Below are 23,211 nucleotides of genomic sequence, written 5' to 3'. Positions count from 1 at the left end.
TAATTTCTGCAAATTTATTATACACAGTATCAAACATGAAATAGTTTAAAAATAAATGCAAAATCCAACAGCTGTGACATTCAACTAGAACAGAATATTTACAGTCGCTCCATTACAGCAGCCCCTCTATCGCCACACAACTCCTCAGGAGAACACATTGCCCCCTGCCCCACAGACACAGTGTTCGCAAAGACAGTAAGGGGGAAGAGGCAGAGTTGGAACTCGGCAGGTATTTCTTGTCCACAAGCAGAAGGACAGGCTGTAAGTAATACAGGCTCCAAGGGATACACTGTGTATTGCCAAAAAATCTCCCTGGGATTTTGTATTCCAGACAGACTGTAACGGACGTAAAAGCAATTTGGGATGGCTAGAAAGATAAGGCCCAATCCCATACATTCATCTGTTACATGCAACTGACCAAGGAGACTAAGATTAGTCTTAATAAAAAACCCAGTAAAGCCTTTTTAACTATACACATTGCACTAAGTCGTAAGAAACACATGTATTTGAAAGTCCAGCCCAGCCGTACTATGCACGGTGACAGTGCTGATAAGCACCATGGATCATTCCTTCAGATTGCATGGCAGTATTTTCTGCAACTTCTTCTTCTAAGTGAAGAATCAATATCCATTTTTGTCAGGACTCTTCTGCAATCCAAGCTAGACAGCCATCATCGCAGAACAAAGCAGGTGGCTAGCGAGTGAAGTAGTTTACTCTGCCCTCCTCCAACAAGTATGCATGTGTATTTAAATAACTAAATGGCCAATCTTTGCTAGTATCTCAGGGATGAAGATATCCATTTTATACACACATTACTTAGCAAAGCAAGGAAGGAGTATTTGATTACACTGTTAGATCTCCCCCCACTTCCGAAAGGAAGAAAAGCACATTTAGATTTGTGTTATAAACAACCAGCCACAAGATTACAGCACTGGGGTGCACTGGACAGCTACAGGGACCAGTTATCAATGTAGTATTCATAATATGGGAAGCAACGAGCTGGCCAGTGAAAAGTCATGACTATATACTCAGCAAGAGGATTTCCATTCACCCTCAAAACTAAATTTTTTCACGGACGTGAGAGCGCCAAAGCAGTAACTCCAGCCAGATATAGCGCAGGCTAACCTCCCCACCATGCACAGCTCATTGTTAAGGCAGATTCATCCTCCCAGCATGATGGCTATTCTAGTCTGGATGTTCATCTCTCACCACAGAATGCCAATTGAGTTGAAGTGTGTGCTTGTCTGGTAGAGGAGACAAAAAGATAGACACACACAAAACTTCGTTTGTACACAGGTGGCCTGAACAGCATTAGAACCCAGGACCACAGAGGTGTGGGTTGACTCATGCCATTTGATTTCCTCAACCACCCCACCTCTGCCATCAGTTAATTTTTAGTTGAAAAAAGCAAAAAAGTTTTGACAACATGGCCCTTTTATCCCTCCAGCTGATTAGCGACTCCCAGGTTTACACTGATAAAAGCTGAACTCAGTCATAAAGGATTAAGTCCACCAGGACTCCTCCAAAAAACATTCAGACCTTCAGTAGTAGTTTGCCCTTCTACAGAACCCAAGAATCATCACTGGAATTGCACCAATTTGAATGAAAAGGCCAATCTGTACATATGATTAATCTTTTCACTCACCACATCCAGGCACAGGCAGGGAGCAGAGAAGCTTTGCTTTAAAAAAAATAAAATAAAATCTTAGTGCAGAACAAATGGGAAGGTTGGCGTTTGTCCATTCCCACTTTTAAAGTCATAATTACAAAGTTGCTGTCTTGTACAGACCAAGCTCAACCCTCTCTACACCTAAAGGAAATATTCATCCCAATCTTGTAACAAGGAAATTAGAATGAATAGAAAAGAAGTGTAAGTTCAACTCTAATGTTGCTAGTGTGATGTTGAACTCCACTGAAGAATCCACATACATCCATGAACACACAGGTCAGCAGTAATGCAGGAGACAGCTACAAAGCTGTTGGCCTCTCAAATGAGAAATGTAGGCTGGTGGATGTAAAATGGGAGTAATCCAGGGAGCCAGTAGTATGGTTCTAATGAGCACATCCACTCTGCATAAGCTTGCAATTGGCAGTAAGGAAGTCAAGCAGCCTACCTGCAAATGCTGCTTTGGTCCCACATTTCTCAGCAGGTTAGTGGTACTAAACAGTGCTCCAAACCATATAAATCTCTAGATGAGATTCCATGACTAAATTCTCCCCTACAAGGAGGACAAGCATACATCTGTGAACCAGCCAAGTGGAGATTGCTGAATGTGCATTCAATATGGTATGAAGGATAGTCTGTGCTTGAGTAAACAAATGATACAGTATCCTTTATTGGGCACGTTGACCAACCTAATCCTCACCCCACCCCCCCCAACCACACATGGCCCACTAAAAACAAAAATCACACATACTTTTTATACATCGGAAGTTATAACACACAAAAGTTACAGAAGACAATCACCAAGAATCCTTCCAGTCAAAGCCATAGTGTAGCATGACTTCCCAGCTGCCAGATGCCAGTCAATAAATCAGGGAAAGAAAAGGCCATTATAATAAGCATAGTTGCAAAAACCAAAAACCACCAAAAAAGAAAAGGACGCATCTCTTTTAAACAGAAAAATAAAGTCACATTAGTGGTATAAACATACTAATGCTAGATGGTAAATGGCAGCTTTGCTTATGACTGAGGCCCATTTGTATGGCCTGTCCATGATGTACATCATCAGCTTCTGCTTAGTCAGATCTATTTTCAAAAGGTATATTCTGAAATGAGCTCCTCTGAAGTAATCCTACCTACTGCAGAAGCAGATTTAGGATTTTTCCAGCAAGCCCCCAAAATTCTGCCTCAACACAGGAAACAGTCCAAGTGTTAACAACTGAATTACTGTATAAGGCACAAGAATCATGATGCCTTGAGAAAGAGACACCAGCCAACAAGAATCCGGGAGCTTCTAAACCCTGTAGCCCCCCAAGAAGAGCAAACAAAAATCAGTACTTTGATTCAGTAGGCTTAAAACCCCAAGTGACTGACTGCACAAGAAATTTCTTTGAACACTGCAAATAGCATTCAGATTGGTACATAGGCCCTCATCTTCTCTGGAGCTCCAGACCATAGTAAACAGCGTTCAAAGAATTACACGCCACTCTGCCAGGTCAGCCAGAACCAAGCTCAGCACCTGGTTCTGAACATGCTTTCAGCTTGTATGGTTTGGTACTTAAGGCCCAATCTACACTACAAGTGCCAGAGGACCAGCGGTTGCCACTGAACCTGGTCACAACACAGTTCCATTTTAGTAGTACTAGTGAATCTTCACCCTGCCCTCTAAAAAGAGTACGTTTACCCTGCAATTAGACCCAAGGCTGGCTCATGCCAGCTGATCGGACTTGTGGGGCTCAGGCTAAGGGGCTGTTTAATTGTGGTGTCGATGTTTGGGCTACAGCCTGAGCTCTATGAACCTCCTACCCCACAGGGTCCTAGAGCCTGGGCTCCAGCACAATTAAACAGCCCCTTAGGCTAAGCCAGCTGTGAGTTTTTAATTGCAGCATAGACATACCCTACCTATGCTAAACCCTCAGGCCCTGTCTAGGCTGGGAAAATAGGTCATAGTCTAGCCAAAGTTTTAAACAGACAGGGGAGCTGGTCGATTCTTCCTCACAAACACACTCTGTCCAGCAGGGTTTTCACAATGTTTCTGATCTCCATTGTAGCTTGGTTTGTAACCGGGTATGGATTCAGTGCTCTTATGGGTACCTGCATTTGAAAACATTTTCAGACTCTAAGCACCAACAGTAGTGTCCCTTACCAGCCTGCCAGTTTTACTCAAAACAGATCATCCTCCCTCAGCAGTATCTCTTTGTATGCCCCTGTGTTTGCTCAGGGAAATGGCTTGAATGTGTACATTATCTGTGTTCAGTAACGTACACAGATAAAATAAAGCAACCAGCAAGTCTGAAGAACCAACCACCCATACAAATAAATAGGGCCTTTGCAGAGCAGATGTGACCACTTATGATCACTGGAATGGAACATGTTCCAAGGGTTTGTTTATTTAAAAAAGACCAAACAACTTCCCTTTCAAACTTGAATACCTTTTAAAGTTGCTTACGAGTCAAGGGCGGTGAAGAGAATAAAACCCCTTCAAACACTCCTCTGAAGTCAACATTTGATATCTGGAGTTAGTTTAAGACATCTTTGGTTTTGCCTCGTCAGTCACTAAACTTGTGATAACACCCACTACATCCAGTCTTTGTTAAAAAAAAAGAAAAGAAAAAAAAAGGCAATGGCTACCATTGAAACAACAGATTTACCCATCACATCCAATCGCACTGAGGGGTTACTAAACAGAGAGACGGCACAAACTTCAATGCTATCCAGTACAGGAGCAATCTGCCTCGCAGGGGAGAGCAGATGCTTGCTAGGCTATTCCTAGGATTCAGCATCCTCTGTACTTCTCATTGAAATAAAGAGTGAAATATGTTCCTGCAGCTCCAATTTCTGCTAAAAGTCACACTAGTCACTCCAAAAATTCTCTCCTGATCTTTTTGACAAGCTTCTAAAGTTTTATAAAAACTTTGTACAATATACATCAATACTAGAAACCATAAAAATACCACTATGCGGACATATACAAAATACCAGTTAAGGGTCACTAAATCCCAGTCACTTTGTAACAGGATAATCAGAAAGTATTAGAGGAGCTACATATTATACAAAGTGAACAATGTTGGAGAAGTTCTGGATCTCTGTTTACTGTACGATTTGCCTAAGACACCAGATAGTCAGTTGGGTTGGAGGGTTTTCACATGCAACACAAACCCGATACACATGTATTAAACAGCAGTGGAAACATTCTGAACGTGTGGCAGCTTGAGGGTGACATTTTTAAGCAGTCAGCAGCATGGAAACTGGATGGCGAGGGAGGAGGCTTTCAGTTCAGATTAGATAACTCTGACCAGTTGAGCAAGACTATCAAAACTTTCAGTAAAATGCAACAAAGATACCTGTTTGTGAGCATCAGAAGTCCATGCTGCTTGTGTATAGCCAACATCAAAAGCAAAATGCTATAGTCTGATTGAAAGGACACTCAAGAACTTTTGAGGACGGACAGGGAGGTTTTCCCCCATTGCTCCAGACTTGCTCTCAGGAAACTAAAGACAACTATTTTTTTTCCTCTTTGCCAAATAAATTTTTCTAAGAGCGTGAGAATTGCAGAGATTTTTGGTAAAATAAACAAAAAAATCCTTATTTGTAAGATTTCAAAGGCTCCGCTACCAGCAAGGTCACATTTACTGTAAAGGGAACAAAGATGGGGGTATCGAACAGGATGGAACTGCCAACTCTTTAATGGTACCTCACTCGCTGTAGCAGAGAGGCCAGCAAAGCTCCAAATTCTTAGTAAGGAATTAAACAGCACTTAAACGAGGCTGGAACTCCTGAAATGTAGCTAAAAACACAGCACTTGTTAAACTTTTGTCATCAGCACTACACCCATTTCCTCCTTTGGTATCTTACAAACCTTTTAACATGCCCTTGAAGCTAACAAAGCATTTTCCGTTTACTTCTTGCATTTCACATGCCAGCATCTTTTTTGGCAGCACAGCTCTGGGAAAAGGAGTTCTGTTAAGCTGTAATTGTCAGTCGACCACATAAAATTGTAAAACCATATTTTTGTCCTTATCAACACAGCTGGTGTTTTAACCAGATAATCTGGAGGGGCACTGCTGCAGCAAAACGTAGCTATGTTAAGGGCAGGTACAATTTTAGGTCTAAGTAACTTAACGATCTTCACTGAAAAAGTGAGATGACTAATATTAGAATCAGAGTTTAGCGCCTTGTACATACTTGTAAAAATGGAGCAATAAGCGAGGCTATGTCCTGCTCCTCTTGAAGTCCTGTCTCATAAGAAACTGTGCTGCTGATGGCTTTCACTCTCATCATGCTTTTATTCTGAGCAAGCTCTGTCCCCTGGTCTAACTGGGACACAGTAGCGAAGGTGACGGCATGAGCCTCACAAGTCTTTCGTCTGAGTTTAACCACCCATGGTCAAACTCCCTACAGAACTAGGCTTACTCAGGGTTTTCTAGAAAGAGGCTCACATGGCTTCTGGACTCAGTTTGTTTACAGTTTGCTGATGAGCAGAGATGCTGGGAAAAGAGCAACGGAAGGCAACAATCTAGATTTCAACCTAAAAATAACACACTAAGCTTTTCACATTAAAAGCACAATGGACAGTCAATAGTGAGATACACACACACCTTCAACCAACTATGCTGGTTTCCTTTGACTCCACTTAGATATCTTGAAGGTTTTTGTATTTGGCTCCTACTGAAGATAGTCAGCAAAGGGTTACAGGTGACAGGCACTGAACTGTCATTGTCCAAATGAAAGAGGGTCTGCCTTTAATATAGACCGTAGAAGCTCATTTTGTTCAGCTACTTTGCATCCAGAAGTCCTGGACTCAGCTCGTCATGCAGTGTACGATTTTTCAGAATCACTGGTTGAGAGAAAGGAAATAGCCAATCTAGAGGCCAAGCTGTACCCAATTTGATTCTCAAATTTAACAAACAAGTTTTCAAGGTAGACCTACCAATTCCATTCCACCTGCTGCCATTAAAGACACTGTTGATCAAATACTCAGTAGGATAAAAGTATCCTTTTTTATTCCAATGGAGAAGTTGCACATACCAGTTCATTCAAGCCAAAAGGCTGTTAAAATGTAAGAGCAACCAAAGCAACACACCTGTCACTTGACTTCTCCATGACCATTGATGTGTGTGATAACATATGCTGCCGAACAAAAAACCCACAACCATTCTATCAAGATGACCACGTTTGATAAGATCAGCACAACCCTAAATAACCCCTGGGATTTCTCAGTACAATGCTGATTTTAGAATTAACATTTCAGAGCGGACGAGACCGCCCCCACTCCCCCCAATTACTGCTAGACTGAGTACAGCCAATACAGAGTTGACGACTGTAATATACCAGTGGGCATATGGATCAGAAAGCCTATACCACTGGAATTTGCATGCCGTAAATTCATGTCTCCTCTCCAGGCTTCCATGGCAAACTGGGTTAATTAAGCAACAGGTTTAACAAAATCTGGAGAAGTGATAATGTATGTTTTTTTTTTTAAAAAAAGGATTAAATTTATACCACATCATTTGCTGACTTGTTCCACCATCGATTGCTCCGTAAGTTTTACAGCATAAATAAAAACTGGAGAAAAAATAAATACACTGGCTCCTATGAAGTCTGAAGTGGTTTGGGCTGCATAGTGGAGGGGGGGGGGGAAGGGGCGTGGAAATTTACACATTTTGAGACAAAACAGGAAGCGCCTGCAAAATAGTGTAGGAGAGAGCAAGAGTTTAAGTGTCCTCATTCATGTCCTGGCTGTCTGTCCGAGCAATTTTCCGTGGTGGTGCCGAATTCTCACCTTCTATTTCCACTTGCTCTTGATCTCTCTTCTTTGCTGCATTCTGATTGAAGCAAAGAGAAAGGTACATCAGTGAAGTCCTCCACAACATTCCACTCCAGAGACGGCTACATTTCCGTACTGAATGATGCATCTTGCATAAAGAGTTGGTAAAGGTCTTTGGGAGTGAAGATGCTGATGTATATGAACTAGCAGAGGCATCTTCTGAAGAACGCCAGAGTTCTGTCCAAAGCTGAACTATATTATATATTGAATTTTCTTCTAAAATGCTCTCCTGCCCCAGCAGGGCTGCTAAAGGACAATCCTTTGTTCTTAGCTTCTTTTTTATTCCAGGGATCTCAAGTGCTTTATAAACTTTAATAAGACCCTCTTTTTCTCCCATTGCTCTGATTCAGTCTCTGAACTTCTCAAACCTCCCAACTGGCTTCCATCATCACTCTGAAGCACCTCATTATCAGCTTCAGACTCCTGACAACTCTGCTCCCATCTGTGTTTCTCCTTTCAACTCCTCCTCCATCTCTATGCTTTGCCAAAACTTCTCTCAGTTGCTCCCTTTACCCACTCCCAGCCTCCGACCTTCTTTCTTGCTGCTCTGTACCTCTGGAGCAGCCTTCATGTACTCTTCCCAAATGCACACATTCTGAAGTTACATCTGCTCTGGGAAGCTTTGTGGCTATGACCATTCCTCACTGTGTGCGTCTTGTACTGTACCCACTTGTGCCTGTAGAGCACAAACTCAGAGGCAGGGTGCGTGCTAGGAACTTTTTATAACACATGTACACCTGGCATGTACTATTCATGTGACCCTGTGAGGTAAGCAAGATATAGGATTTTACAGATGAGTACCTGGAAATAATACATTCAAAGGCACCCAGTGAGTCAACAGCAGAGCCAGAAAAAGAGCCCAGGAGTCCTGGCTCCCAGTCTTCTGTACTATCAGTCTAATAAAGGACTATGGTCTCAAGTATACCCCCAAAAATTCCTCATTTTACAGACAGGGAATTGATGCACAAAGAGGTTAAGTGACTTGCCCAAGGTCACGTAGAAAGTGTGGCAAAATTGAACAGACCTCCCAATTCTAGGCTACTGCCTTAGTCATTGGACCATCTTTCCTCTTTCTAGAATATGAAGAGTGAGAAAGTCTACCACAGATAGAAAATTCGTCACAAGCACCTTCTGGTAGAATTGAGAAATTCAGGGTTGGCTCAGTCTTCCACTTAATTTAGTATCTATGTATTTTCATGACTAATTATAGGCATTGATGGTCACACAGTAGAAGCAACCAAAAACAAACTGCACTTTAAAACCAGATACAAAGTTTTACATTAAAAAAAAGTCATACCTTTTTGTCCCATTGCTGATGTAGATAACGCAAAAGTATGTTAGTCTTTTCTGTTACTATGACTGTTGAAGAAAGAGAGAACACACTCTGAAGGCATTTCTAAGAGATAACATTTAAAACAAACTAGTGACCAAGACTTCATACAGGTTGTGAACCTTTTAAAAAGGAGTGATATAATCATTCAGTAAGGATAGAGAAAAAGATGTGCAAAAGCGTACCCAAAAGTTAAGCAACTGTACTCTTTGGAGGTACTTAAATCTGACATAGATAGCACAAAACAGAAACTTTTTTTTAATAATCAAATGAGATTAATATTAAAAATTTGGTACGTACTCAAACACAAAATAAAAGTTCTAGTACACATCACTTGAAGCTTCAAACACAGAAGGAGCATACTTACTTTGTTCAGATGGATATTCCCTTGTGGGAAGATATACTGACGGTCTTCTGTTCTGTAGAAGTATTAGAATCGTTACAGTGCAGAGGAAAACAAAAAAAACCCCAAAATTTCCACATACAACTAAGGCTGCTGAACAATCCCAGTCCTGACAAGTTCATCTCAACTGCAATGCTATAAAATTGTGGCAATGCAGCATACCACAGTCTCACTGTGCCACGCAGCTGCAAATTCTTCCACATGTAAAAAGAGGTTCATTTATCATATATGTGCCCCAGTGCCACTGGTAAATTAAGAATGGAAAACATGGGGAGGGAATGCCACACAGCTTTGGCTCTGCTGATATTGAATTTTTCTGAAGTACATTAACTTCATATCTGGGAAATCTCCCCTCCTGGGATTCCAATCTCAGATAAGCAGTTGTAGCTCATGATGATACTAGCAATAACTTATTTTAAGAGACCCAAGGCCCACTTAGAGGCCATATGAAGCACCAGTATCCTCTGCAACTCTGTAAGACTTCAAGATCATCTCCTGAGAGATTGCATTTAGATAGAATACTCACCGACGCTTTACATACGGAGTCTGCATGAAATCTACTGAAGTTGCTTTTGTTGTAGACTGGTAAGCCTTTCAAAAAATCTGCCTAAAACGACAGAAGACAGCTTTGGTTAAACAATGAAGCAAGTAAAGAATTAGAATAGTAGACCAGCAAAAAGATCAAGGGAGTTGCACATGCCAATAATGTTTTTTTTTTTAATCATTTGGAAGTATGTTGACAGCTACGAGGTCAGATATTAAATATTCAGAACGAACACTGGTTTTCTTAAGACAAATCCTGCAGTCCTATGTGAATGTCTCATCTGTATTTCTCCAACCTAAGTGACTTATGAATCTCCAGTGAAAGGCTCTGCTGTAGCTACATCCATTTTGATATAGAGGGCTTTCTTTAAAAAACAAAAACAAAACTAGTTAATTGTTGGTGCAGTAAGGTCTCATTTTTAAGACTACGATGGTAAACTGGGGAAATCAGTTAAGAGGCATAGTGACTGATTTAAAAGGGGGCAATTGTCAAGTTAATCATTTAAAGAAAATTAGTGCTCTTAGATAGGTTAGATTAAAACAAAACTTGAGCTATTTACATTTTTACTATTTATATTGCAAACTCTTTTGTACCTCAGCTTGAACAATGAAAATAGATCAGACATTCTTACTTTTAAATACAAGAAGCTTTGATTTCTTGGCTCATATGAACTAGTACAATGCTGTTACATTTGAGTTGCAAAGTTTCATTAAATTAAAAAAAAAATCACAGAAACATTTATTTTGCTTTCACTTTGCTAAAGTTCTGGGCCAATTTTGACTTGACCATATCTTTGAGTTTTACTTAGAGACAGACCTGTAACTGCACAATGAAATACTGAATCACTGTGTACTCAGTAAAGCAAAGGGAATAAGTAGGAAAGAATGAATTTGCCCATCCTGTAGCAAGCAGCCATCTATCTAAAATATCTCAACTGCCAAAATGCATCCTTAATGCCAACGCTCTGGTTTTGTTAGGGCCTGAAAAGTGGGGGAACCTGACAGCGGAACTATTAACCCTCCACCTAATACATTATAGTTGTTCTAAAAAGGGTGTTTACTCATTAAAATGAGCTGAGTTCTCAAACAAGGTAGCTACACTGAGGCAACCCCCTAGAATATACGTAGTGTAAACCTGTCAGATGGAACTTACCAATGCAACTCGCTACACAATATGCACACGAGGGGCCTACTCCAATATAGCTACACCAGTAGATAAAATCCTCAGCACAGAGAAGGCCTAGGATGCACAGTCAAACTGACAGCCATTACTAGATCTGCACAAACACAAAGGAGGCAGTCTCAGGAAGGCAAAAGAACTACACAACCTCTATGGCCTAATCCTGTAGCCCTTGCACACATGTAACTCCTGGTGCAGGGTCAATGGTAATTGTGTGCAGGATCAGGCCCACAATCTGTGGTTACTTCCATGCAAAGAACTCCCAAGTTCTTGAGGAGGTCTGGTTCAGCCTTCATAGCAGAGTCAGAGTAACACACTTGACAACAGCAGCACTGCCTCACTGGAAGCATTTCAGTGTAACAGCAGCAGCGGCCCTGAAGAGGCCCTTTACCCACAGTTAACCAAGCTAAACCGATATGGATGGAGGGGTGTTTGTCTTAAAAGCAATAAAGGGGGCAGTATGGTAATCAACTCAGCAGTATGCCAGACCCAGAACCACTCTGAAGCCTCTTCAGTCACAATATACCTAGAGAAAAAGAAAGACTCCTGACAACAGCTGAATTTTTTAAGTAGCAGGAAGCAAGGGGACAGATATCACAAGAAGCCATTAAGTATGCTCCTTGGGGAAGGAACTGTCTTTTTGTGTGTTTGTACAGTGCTTATTACCATGGGGTCCTGATCTATGAATTGTAGGTCCTTAAAATAAGTAAGATAGATGAACGTAGGAAAGGCCATGAAGGAAAATAGCTAGCCTAAACCCCTATCTCAAAAAACAGATTTAATATCTGCACTGGAGTCATGCCTAGAGGCCCCAGTCAAGGATTAGGGCCCCATTATGCTAGGCACAACACATGCATGTAACAAAGAAACAGACCCTGCACCAGAGCTTACAATAGAAGCTTAATATATTATCTTGTGTAGAATCAACTCTAAAGATCAGAAAGAAGCAGATGATTCTAATGAGCAGAGTTATTCAACCCATTTCACACGCAACAAGAAGATAGAGTCCTTCTGCAATGCTACAGTTGTGGAAGGAGTTAAAAATCTCTTTTAATGGGAACAATTACTTTTCTGTTTGTAACTGTCATAGCTTATTCAAAGCAATAGGCTCCAGTCAGGATAGCCTCGAAGCACTATTTATACTTTGATCTTGTTTTAAGAAAAGTTAACAACAGTAAGGTTTCCAAATTTATGCCCTCCCAAGCTTGCTTTTAGGAGAAAAATAGCCCTGTGGTTACAGCACTGGACTTAAGACTCAACCAAACGGGTCTCAGTTTCCAGTTCTGCCACAGAGTCTTTGTGCGACCATGAGCAAATAACTAACCTCTCTTGCCCATCTGTAAAATGGGTACAATATGACTTCCTTTCTCCCACCGTTTATCTACCTTGTCTATCTAGCACATGCCAGCTCTTCAGGGCAGGTTCTTGTTTCTCTGTAGAATGACTGGCACAATGAAAACAGTATCTAAGCTGGTCTTTATTTCTATTCCAGTCGAGCCTAAACTTGTTTTCAGATTCTGCTGTGTGCTCCAACTGTTATGCTGCCACTGATGGGCTGCTTCTTTCATTTGCCTCCCAAGGTTGGTTCTGATTACAGAATACTCAATCGGAAAGTTCCATGACTGCGAAAAGGATATAGATCCTCTTAGTATTATTCTTACTAACATCGAGGCATATTTCACTGACTTAGCATCCCATTTCACTCTATTTAGAATTGACCTTGAGTTCTTACATACTAGAGCTAGTAAGTATTTGATTGGAATTGATCAAAATTCCCAGGTATGTTTCTTACTCTATTTAGAGAGGAAAATTTTGAACATATCCCACCACAAACCATTTAATTTTGTTCAGCCTTTCACTGCACTTTGATGCAAGAAACTGAATATTTGCACCATTACATTAGGCTAGGCCCGGACAGAAAAGCCTTTGAACTGAACTATTCAGACTATTACTTGGCATATAACCAAAAACAAAAACAAAAAAAAAACCAAACCCCACCACACAACAACCACCCTGAAAGTGTAATTATTTTTAAATAATATTTTACACTACTTCAGGTGTTTAATAAGCTACAGCTCAACCCCCGTTTCAAAAATTGGATACATTCAGGCAGACACATTTCAAGGATTCTGCAAAAGGAAAAGTTGGGTCAAGGTGCAAATGTAGAAAACCATTTCTACAAATAACTGTATTGTAAGAGACCTGACCAAGAAGGAATCTATCAATAATTGCAACTAGTCACTGTAAAAAGAAAAAAATTAAAGTTTGTGAGAGGAAAACTGTACTTTCTAATCATGTAGGAGCCCAAGTCATCAACACGTTTCTGTAGCACTCCTTAACTTTACACAAAATATATAGAACAAAACTAGTCATTTTAAGAAACAGTGTCAGAAAACTGAAAAACTTGTCTTTGCTCTGATGAGTCCTAAAGTAAGACTATCTACATGAAGAGTGAGACTACTGGGCCTGAAATGGGATTGTATCACATACAGCATATGTGCATAAACATGGATACTTTCCCCCTCATCCACTAAAAAGCAATCATAGAATATCAGGGTTGGAAGGGACCTCAAGAGGTCATCTAGTCCAACCCCCTACTCAAAGCATGACCAATCCCCAATTTTTACCCCATATCCCTAAATGGCCCCCTCAAGGATTGAACTCACAACTCTGGGTTTAGCAGACCAAAGCTCAAACCACTGAGCTACCCCTCCCCCCTCAATGTTGCTTCCCCCCTGAGAACCATTATAGGTACTTAAAGATGAGGGCTAAATATTTCTCCGAGATGCAAAATAAACTCCTTAGCACTGTTTTGGACAGGTTGCAAGACAGCTTAAAACAACAGTTTTCAATTATTCTGCCATGCCCCCATTCACACATTATACATTTTGACCTACTAATGTACAAATGCCATTTAAACAGTGAATCAATTATTGTAAAGAACACAGTTGGAATCCATTTTGACAGAGGGCAATAAAACCTTATCAAACATCCAAAAGAAACAGTTCTTCCCTCCTAACTCCTCCAGCATAAGTGGGGGTGGCAGGCACCCTAGTTAATTACTTTCATGGCAATGTATTTCTAGGTGCCTACTAGATTATGTACAGCTGTCCCCACATTTAAGCATCTCGTCTTATGAGAGTCCAAATATAGGATAAAGCCTCAGAACGACAGCCCTGAAAATAATGGCATGAAAATCACACAGGATCTTTTGTTAAAGGAATAATGTCTGCAGATTTTGTTTCATTGTTCAGCTTCTCCAATTAAAAACAATAAATGCGAGACAGACACCAGACTTGTGCAGGCCAGAGAATTACACACCTGCAACAAGGAATCTAGCTAAAAGAAAAGGAGGACTTGTGGCACCTTAGAGACTAACCAATTTATTTGAGCATAAGCTTTCGAGCTACAGCTCACTTCAAAGGAATCTAGCTAGTCATTTAACACTACATGCAGCACCATGATATCTTAGCTCTAGGCTAATGGGAGCAAGCAAGAGAGAGCTGGAGTTTCCCTGGTTACTAGCCACCACACTATTTTTTCCCAGGGCAGAAGTTATTTGAATGATTCAGCTCCAACACCATGTGAAGTGTTTACTGGGCAACCACCATTATGGAGATATTAGCACGAAAACAAAAGTGATTCTTAGAAAAGTTTTTTTTTTTTTTTAATCTCAGCTTTCTGCCTCTCTCTTTTCCTTAGGACAAAGAGGGAAAATGCCCCGGCCAAACCAAAATTGCTGAGGAATGTCCTGAGGAGTCGGGAAGTGAAGCAGATCCTCAAATTTGAGGCGTTTCTCCATTTATTTTAAGGGAAGGTGACATAGCAGGAACCCCAGATGCAAAACTGTGACTAAGCTGCTGCCTGGAGAGTCTCTCCCTACTTTCCCCACGGCTATTGCTTTGAGGAGGGAGGCAGAGACAAGGCTGCATCTGCCTCTCCCATGTCAGCAAGACCCCACCCCCCCAAGCAGTTTCCCCGAGACGGTGACCAAAAAAATCCCATTACGGCTGGAGCCCGCAGCTCTAAGCGGAGAGATGGAGAGGACATCCTTGCCCCAGCCCCTCGACCCTAAGGAGGGAACGCAGCAACACCGCTCAGCCCCACCAGGCCCCCGGGGGCGGGGAGAACCGCAGATGCAGGAGCCCCACCCCCGAGCGCAGCCACCTCAGGCCTTCGGGAGAGATCACTGGCCCCCTTCCCTGCTACGCAGGCCCAGGAAGGAAACACCGAAGCCCTTTTCCTAGGCAGGGCCACACGGCTGCACGGGAAGGCGACCAGGGGACTCCAGCCCCTCCCCCAGTCGCGCCCCGCACCCCCAAAGTCACCCCTCTCCCCTGAATAAGCAGGCCCAGGAACTTGGGGGAAGGTGGGAGGGGACCGACACCCTTCCTAGGAAAACCCATGGGGGGGGGAGAGGCCCCTGGGTGCCGGGGCTGCCCCAGCCCCACCTATCAACAAGGGCCTACGGTGCTGGCACTGGCGGGGGGGGGGGGGGTTGCAGGGGGGCGAAGGCTCTGCCCCGAGAGGGGAGGCCCATAGCTGCTGGAGGGGGGGGGGGCGTTCGCCAGGGCGGCTGCAGCTGTCTCCCCTCCCCCAGAAGGCCCCAGGGCGCCCGCCCCACAGCCCAGCCCGGGGGGGTCCGTGGCGGCCGCACCCCATGGGAAGGGGGCCCGTGGACCCAGCCTCGCCCCACTCAGGCTGGGGGCGGGGCCCTCTCCCCGGGAGCCCCCATGGCTACTGAGGCTCCAGACCCAGCACCCCGCCTCCCCCACCCGCCATTTTGTATGGGGGGGGCACAAGCCACCTACCATCTTCCCCGCCGCTGCCTCCGCCGCACGGCAACTTCTAAAAGCCCACTCCTCAGCCTAACTTGCCTCCTCGTTCGCACCGCCCCTCCGCCCAGACACGCACGCTCCCATTGGGTGGCTCTGCCCAAGACTGCAGGCCTATTGGCCATCGGACCTGTCCCTCCAATCGGCCTAGTAAATAGCCCTTTAGGTTGCGGCAGGAAATGCCCGCCCCGGCTCCTAAGGCTCGCGGGAGGAAGAGGAAAGGACCCGGATGTGGGGGCCGGCCGCGCTGCTTCATGGGAGCTGTAGTTCCAGTAATGAACACCTGGCTTCCCACTTCCCATGAAGGAGGCCATTGACTGCTGTCGGGATCAAGAATAATTTATGGCTCATTATTAATAGAGTGACCAGATGTCCCTTTTTTAAAGGGATCATCCCGTTTTTTCGGGACTTTTTCTTATATAGGCATCTATTACCCCCCACCCCCATCCCATTTTTTCACACTTGTTATCTGGTCACCCGAGCAAACAACTTAATAATAATAATAATATATATTCAACAACACTTGATAATTAATCAGTGATTAATAATCAGTATTCAAGTCATAGTCAATTATGAGTTACTAATTATAATGAAATAACCTATCAGTAATGGCTTATAACCACTACCATTTAATCAAACTTAGCCATAGATTCCAAACAGTAAACATTAATAACCAATTTGAGTGATTATGAAATATTAAGTAACTGATTATCAAGCACTCATAATTAAGAATTTATTAATTAATAAAGCTCTGTTCTTGCAAGCTGCTGTCCCTGGGCAAACCCTTGTATCCACAAAGTGTCCTGTTAAGGGGTGCAGAGGTCTGCCTGGGTGAAGCAGCTTGCAATATGGGGGCAAAAGTCAAGAATATTTAATCATTTCTAATGAGTCACAAATTAATTATCTCTGAATAATCTATATGAGTTATTTGTATAAGACCCAAAATGTGTTAGGCAAATTGCAATACAGACATGTAATAAGACAGGTCCCTGCACCAGCGATCTTGCAGTCTGAATAGAAAAAGGATTAACAAAAGACACAAGGTACACTGGAGGGAGGGATACACAACAGTTCAGTGCTACTTGAGACAATTGTCAGATCTGACCCTAAATCAAGACTGTAATGGTCAATAACCAATAATAAAACAGTAATCAAAAATAAGCTATTTCACAGGCGTTCTCCACCTGTTCAGCAATTACAGCTGACAGGATCATCTGGTCAATCTCCAGTGCTACATTCTTTGTGGCCTGGTGTACATTTGTTGCCACTAACAATGCCACTGAGTGAAGTGATCCACCATCATTACCCTCCATGTGGGACAAGAGGACATCTTCATACCCATTCCACAGGAACGGGCGCCATCAGTTGGGGGAATGGTCCACATTCTACAAATAAGGAAGCATTCTGCAAAGGGGCTAACGCTGAAAAACACTTATGCAAACAGCATTTTCAGGTTAATTTTGAAAATAAGGAGCTATGAACTGAGACAAAATCTCCTGAGAACCTGTCCCATATCCTAGGAGTTGTTACAGCAAAGGTCAATTTAAAATATGACAGCTGAACTCCTAAAAAGCAGCTTGACATCAGAGAAAAAATAATATATGAAGAATAGATGCTGACACCCGACTCATACAAAACTTTGGATTACGGCTCAATGGGACATTAGGTTGAACACTGGGGAAAGTTCCTAAGGATAAGAATTCTATTAAGCTGTGAGAAATTAATCCTGAAAGAAAGAGTGGAAGTACCCTAAATGGAGGCATTTAAAACTAGGACTTGCCAAACCCCAGGCAAATAAGCTGTGGGAAACAATTCTGCACTGGCCACTGATCTGATAGTGTTAGTCTGTTCCACCTCTAATTTCTCCAGATTCCAAAAGATCCATTAAAAAAATAAAAAGAAGATATGTTATAAAAACAGAGTTGCCTCTTACTAATGCCTTTTTCCATCCTTTCTCTGGTTGAGTTGGCAGATGTTTTGCTGGGTTTCTTTAAACTGGACTTTGCTTTCCGCATATGGGTTACAAACACGGTTGGAATGATGCTCTGTAGGAGTCCCTTCATTTCAAGAAAGCGCACCAGGGCCTCTTAAGATAGGCACTGTGGTGTCTGCACACTGTTCTGAGATGGAGAAGCTGCTGAGTTCTAATTCTGGTTCCAGCTGTGGCCTTAGACAAGTGACTTTTTCAGCCGTGCTGCAGACCTGAACCTCCCATTAAATGGAAGCCGTGGTTGCTCAGCCCCTTCTTAAATTCAGCCTGTGCCTTAGTTTCCTCATCTGACAAATAGGGAGAATGATACCTCTCTGCCACTGGGGGTTGTGAGGCTTAGATAATTAGCACAGCACTTTGAGATCCTTGCACAAAAAACTTAGTACTGGGCCCTAGCAGGCATTTTTGCACATCACTCTGAAAAATCATGTACAGTTGGCAGTCTTTGTTTCAAAAAGTCCCAAGCCTGCAATGGAAAAACTACTGTAACCCATTCCCAATCATCTGATTCATCCAGCTTCCTTCATCCTCAGTTTCTCTTTCATTATTAAGGTATGACTGAAATGCAATAAACAGAGGCTGTGTTATCAGAGGAAAGCACATAATCCTATTTATAAGCTGTACCCTGCCTACATGCCTTTGGAGAGGTGCACAACCTTTAATAAAAAGATATATTGTGCTCCTTGAACAGGTACCAAAAGAGCAAGATCCCACCCCATAAACAAACTCACTCCCCCCAGCCAGCCATCTCAGTAGCTACAGAATGTATACAGTACCAAAGATTGTACTAGCTAGTAATCCTCTCAGGGATCATGCCAGACTGATTCTGTTTATCATAGGCAGAGGAGTGGTTAGATGTTTGGGGTGTTGAATTATTAGTTCTGCTCTTAGGTTCCCCTACAACTGACTCTAGAGAGCAAACTGACCACCTTCCTCTTACTGGACCCCATTTTTCAAATTGAGGGCTCTGGCAATGACCACGACTCGTGCTCATGGGGACTTTCTAGCCCCCAGCTACCTTCAGTGTCCGATACTGAGGTGAAAAGGAAGGTGTTCTCAGCCTTCTACATATAATTCCTCCAGCTGCTAGGAAGTCAGGGTAAGGAAGATATATTGTTGAACTTCTGGAAGGAGATGACATGTGTGAGAGCTGTGTCAGACAGGCCCAACTCCTTGCCCCACATGCTGTCCCAAAGAGGTTCAGGCTCCTCTCTACTTCATTTTTAAGTATCAAGGCCAACATTTTTAATGGTCATCTTGAAAGGTTTATAAAATCAGCTCAAGAGATCTCAGGCTCAGTCCCTGAAGAGTAAGGAACCTATAATGGGCACTTTGTGGCTCCAAGCTTTCCTGTATTGATTGTTAATCTGGCTAAATTCACTTTGTGGTAGAATCTCAACCTCTGGAATTTCCTGAATATCATGAACCTGATTCTCACCTTTACTGCTGCATTAGTGGTAGTTTTTGCATCTAATTTCCCCTCAAGTAAGCCATGCATATTTGTCACACTGCATTAAACTTGGAGAGGGAAATTTAAACTTGTCAGCTTTACAGTCTGTCTCATGCTTCCATTTGGAACACCTAGAAGAATGTTTACATTGTTTTTAAAATAAAAAACTGTTTTAATTAAGATACCATGGGGACATTTTTATTCAATGTCAATTTTTAAAAAATTGAACAAAACCTGCATTTTGATCCAAGTATTTAGAGAATCCTGAATATAGACTGTAGATTTTGTTCTTAAAAGCTCTCACAGCCTCACACACTCGGTGTGAAATACACCCCAGTACAGAAGGTCTTTGCAAAGCCTATGCTCCAAGGGGTGTTAAACTGAGAGACTAAATGGAAAACTTAAGCAATGCAGAGAGGCCTTGCATGGGCTCTTGGGCACAGATGTGAATTTCACCCCCACACAGCAGCAAACTAAGCCAAAGTGTGCTAAGTGAGGTGTTTGGGTGCTCTTCAGGTGCCATTAAGAAGCTGGGCATTGGAATCTTTACCCAGTGACAAAAGGAATTCTTGCTAACAGAGCAACAGGAAAGCAAAACCAACATGCACTACTGCTGTAGTTTATAACAGGACTACAGCCCCACCACTAGGTTCAGATCCTGCAATTAAATCTATGCAAGTAGATTCTGTGGCTGCCTGGAGTCCCATTTTCTGCAACAAGACTCTTCATGGGCACATATAAATTTGCAAGATCTGGCCTTAAACTGACAGAAAAAAGAACCCTACCCCACGCCTGCTTTAGGCTCCAGACATGCAAGGTACTCATTTTCTTCAAACAGCTCTGAGGGCACTCAGCACATTGCATGATAGGGTCCTTAGTGAGTAACACAGGGAGAGGGGAGTGGAGTCAATAGCACACTGTTCACTGGGTACGTTGGGGAATAGTCATAGACCTTGTCTTGTGGTTAACGCTAACTGCACATCCACAGATTGAAAACTCATCCCTTTAGGTTTCTAGAGAAAGAAGAAAGTGTGTCCGCTACTCCCACAAGAAAAAAAGAGAAATAAAAGAGTTTTTCTTCCCCTATAGCTTTGCATTAACAAACTTAATGCAGGAAGCTTGATATGATTTTTTATTATTTTGTAATTATGCCTCATGGATGTACAATTTTTACCTTAGAACTACTCCCATCAGTTGTAATAATTTTGCCATTAAAAATAGTTAGCCATCTAGTGACGCCAATGGAAAAGAAAACCAGCAACCTACATCTGTCAAAGTACCACTCAATAATTCTTCACCACATTTTATAACATGATGGGAATAGTCAATCGCTCATGGGTGTTTCATAGAGAAGTCTATGTCACTGCAAACTCTCGAGCTGGTTCACTCTAAAGGTCTGAGCTGCGGAAGATTATTCAGGCTTGACTGAAACATTTCACGCTCAACAGATCCTGCAGCTACAATACTCAGTGGCTCAGTGATTTCCTGCCTTTCAGTATGCGTCGGAGGATCACCTCAATCCCACTGGGAGTTCTAATACGCTTGATCCAGCCATGGGTCCGTTTGCGCTTGAGGTTCTTTGGTTGATATTCATTCCCACGTGCCTTGGTGCGTATTTGCTGAAGGTTCCATGGTGACAGGTGTCTAGGGATGCTTTGGAAGATTCCTGCAGATCTGAAGGATAGGCTGGTGCTCGGAGGCTGCCCCAAAACATCAGAGAGGATGGAAATTGTCCTGGGCTGTGAGGGGCAGGCTATGATGCGCTGCAGCAGAAAGAATCTTGGTAGAGTGAAAAAACAATAGAAAGAGGTTAACAGGAAGTAAGACAATGACCTACAGAGTTTGGAATCTAAGCACCATGTGTAAAACACAGTATGTGGGATGGGGTGATTGAGACTTTCATTCAAATAATGTAATTTTGGAGGTATAACTGGTTAAATAAGGGACTCTGACAATTCATTTGAGCCAGACATAGTGAAGGGAGATGCTGGCCCTGTTTCGGCAACACACTCCCGCACCCAGCACTGCGGTCATCCATCTCTCTCTTGGCTCTGCCAATGCAGTGACACACACAGCACCCCTCTGATCAGATAGTCATCACTGCTTCTGACCTCCCTTCCTCCCCATCTACAGCCAGGACCCCCACCCCACCCTCCCAGCCACACACACCCCCTCTCTCCTGCCCTCAGCTTCCACTCACCCCATTTCCAGTCCCCCTTCTTCTGCCCTGGTCTCCCCTTCACCTCCTGCCCCGCCCCCCCTTCTGAGACCCCCTTCTTCTGCCCTGGCCTCCCCCTCCTCTCCTGCCCCGCCCCCCCTTCTGAGACCCCCTTCTTCTGCCCTGGCCTCCCCCTCCCCTCCTGCCCCGCCCCCCCTTCTGAGACCCCCTTCTTCTGCCCTGGCCTCCCCCTCCCCTCCTGCCCCGCCCCCCCTTCTGAGACCCCCTTCTTCTGCCCTGGCCTCCCCCTCCCCTCCTGCCCCGCCCCCCCTTCTGAGACCCCCTTCTTCTGCCCTGGCCTCCCCCTCCCCTCCTGCCCCGCCCCCCCTTCTGAGACCCCCTTCTTCTGCCCTGGCCTCCCCCTCCCCTCCTGCCCCGCCCCCCCCGAGTCCCCCTTCTTCTGCCCTGGCCTCCCCCTCCCCTCCTGCCCCGCCCCCCCCGAGTCCCCCTTCTTCTGCCCTGGCCTCCCCCTCCCGCCCCGCCCCCCCCGAGTTCCCCTTCTTCTGCCCTGGCCTCCCCCTCCCGCCCCGCCCCCCCCGAGTTCCCCTTCTTCTGCCCTGGCCTCCCCCTCCCGCCCCGCCACCCCGAGTCCCCCTTCTTCTGCCCTGGCCTCCCCCTCACCTCCTGCCCCGCCCCCCCCGAGTCCCCCTTCTTCTGCCCTGGCCTCCCCCTCACCTCCTGCCCCGCCCCCCCCGAGTCCCCCTTCTTCTGCCCTGGCCTCCCCCTCACCTCCTGCCCCGCCCCCCCCAAGTCCCCCTTCTTCTGCCCTGGCCTCCCCCTCCCCTCCTGCCCCGCCCCCCCCGAGTCCCCCTTCTTCTGCCCTGGCCTCCCCCTCCCGCCCCCCCGAGTCCCCCTTCTTCTGCCCTGGCCTCCCCCTCACCTCCTGCCCCGCCCCCCCCCGAGTCCCCCTTCTTCTGCCCTGGCCTCCCCCTCACCTCCTGCCCCGCCCCCCCCGAGTCCCCCTTCTTCTGCCCTGGCCTCCCCCTCACCTCCTGCCCCGCCCCCCCCCGAGTCCCCCTTCTTCTGCCCTGGCCTCCCCCTCCCCTCCTGCCCCGCCCCCCCCGAGTCCCCCTTCTTCTGCCCTGGCCTCCCCCTCCCGCCCCCCCGAGTCCCCCTTCTTCTGCCCTGGCCTCCCCCTCACCTCCTGCCCCGCCCCCCCCCGAGTCCCCCTTCTTCTGCCCTGGCCTCCCCCTCACCTCCTGCCCCGCCCCCCCCGAGTCCCCCTTCTTCTGCCCTGGCCTCCCCCTCACCTCCTGCCCCGCCCCCCCCCGAGTCCCCCTTCTTCTGCCCTGGCCTCCCCCTCACCTCCTGCCCCGCCCCCCCCGAGTCCCCCTTCTTCTGCCCTGGCCTCCCCCTCACCTCCTGCCCCGCCCCCCCGAGTCCCCCTTCTTCTGCCCTACTCCCCCTCACCCCATTTCCAGTCCCCCTTCTTCAGCCTCCCCTCCCCGCGGCCTGCCCCTCACCCACTCAGCCCCCCTGGGGAAGGGGCTCTCCGGCAGCCGCGCGTTACCTGCCCGCGGGAGGCAGAGGCCAAAGGCGACCCAGGCGGCCGGTAAGGAAAGCCGCCATCATTCCCCTCCCCCCTCAACAACACCCTGGCCTATTGGCTCCCGCCGCCGGGCCTATCACAACCCGCGGCCACGCGGGGCTGGGGGCGCCCCAAGGGCTTCTGGGACAAATCGTTCTCCGTGTCACGCCGAGGCCGCAAGGGCTTCTGGGGGCTGTAGTTCTCCCGGACAAGCCGAGGCTCTCCGTGGGGTGTGCTGAGCCCC

General features: G+C 45.1%; 1 protein-coding gene across 1 annotated transcript; it reads right to left on the bottom strand.

Moving 5' to 3' along the window:
* DDA1 (DET1 and DDB1 associated 1) lies at nucleotides 1-23,053 on the bottom strand. The gene is made up of 6 exons (XM_073323972.1): nucleotides 22,950-23,053; nucleotides 20,736-21,000; nucleotides 9,750-9,830; nucleotides 9,188-9,239; nucleotides 8,788-8,849; nucleotides 1-7,488 (listed from the first exon to the last, which is right to left on the bottom strand). The coding sequence occupies exons 1-6, from the start codon at nucleotides 23,009-23,011 to the stop codon at nucleotides 7,378-7,380; spliced, it is 633 nt and encodes a 210-aa protein (XP_073180073.1). The 5' UTR covers nucleotides 23,012-23,053; the 3' UTR covers nucleotides 1-7,377.
* Between the last annotated feature and the right edge of the window lie 158 nt (nucleotides 23,054-23,211).

The sequence above is a fragment of the Lepidochelys kempii genome, chromosome 25 (genome assembly GCF_965140265.1).
Source record: "Lepidochelys kempii isolate rLepKem1 chromosome 25, rLepKem1.hap2, whole genome shotgun sequence".
Taxonomy (NCBI): domain Eukaryota; kingdom Metazoa; phylum Chordata; order Testudines; family Cheloniidae; genus Lepidochelys; species Lepidochelys kempii.
The sequence above is the reverse complement of the archived record's forward strand: the minus strand, read 5'-3'. Positions and strand labels throughout refer to the sequence as shown.

Excerpts from the sequence above, each read along its gene's own strand:
- DDA1 (XM_073323972.1), bottom strand. The coding sequence starts at position 23,011 with ATGATGGCGGCTTTCCTTACCGGCCGCCTGGGTCGCCTTTGGCCTCTG. Across the intron at positions 21,001-22,949 it reads CCTCTGCCTCCCGCGGGCAG|ATTCTTTCTGCTGCAGCGCA; the intron begins GTAACGCGCGGC and ends CACTCTACCAAG. Across the intron at positions 7,489-8,787 it reads ATCAGCAATGGGACAAAAAG|AATGCAGCAAAGAAGAGAGA; the intron begins GTATGACTTTTT and ends TGCTTCAATCAG.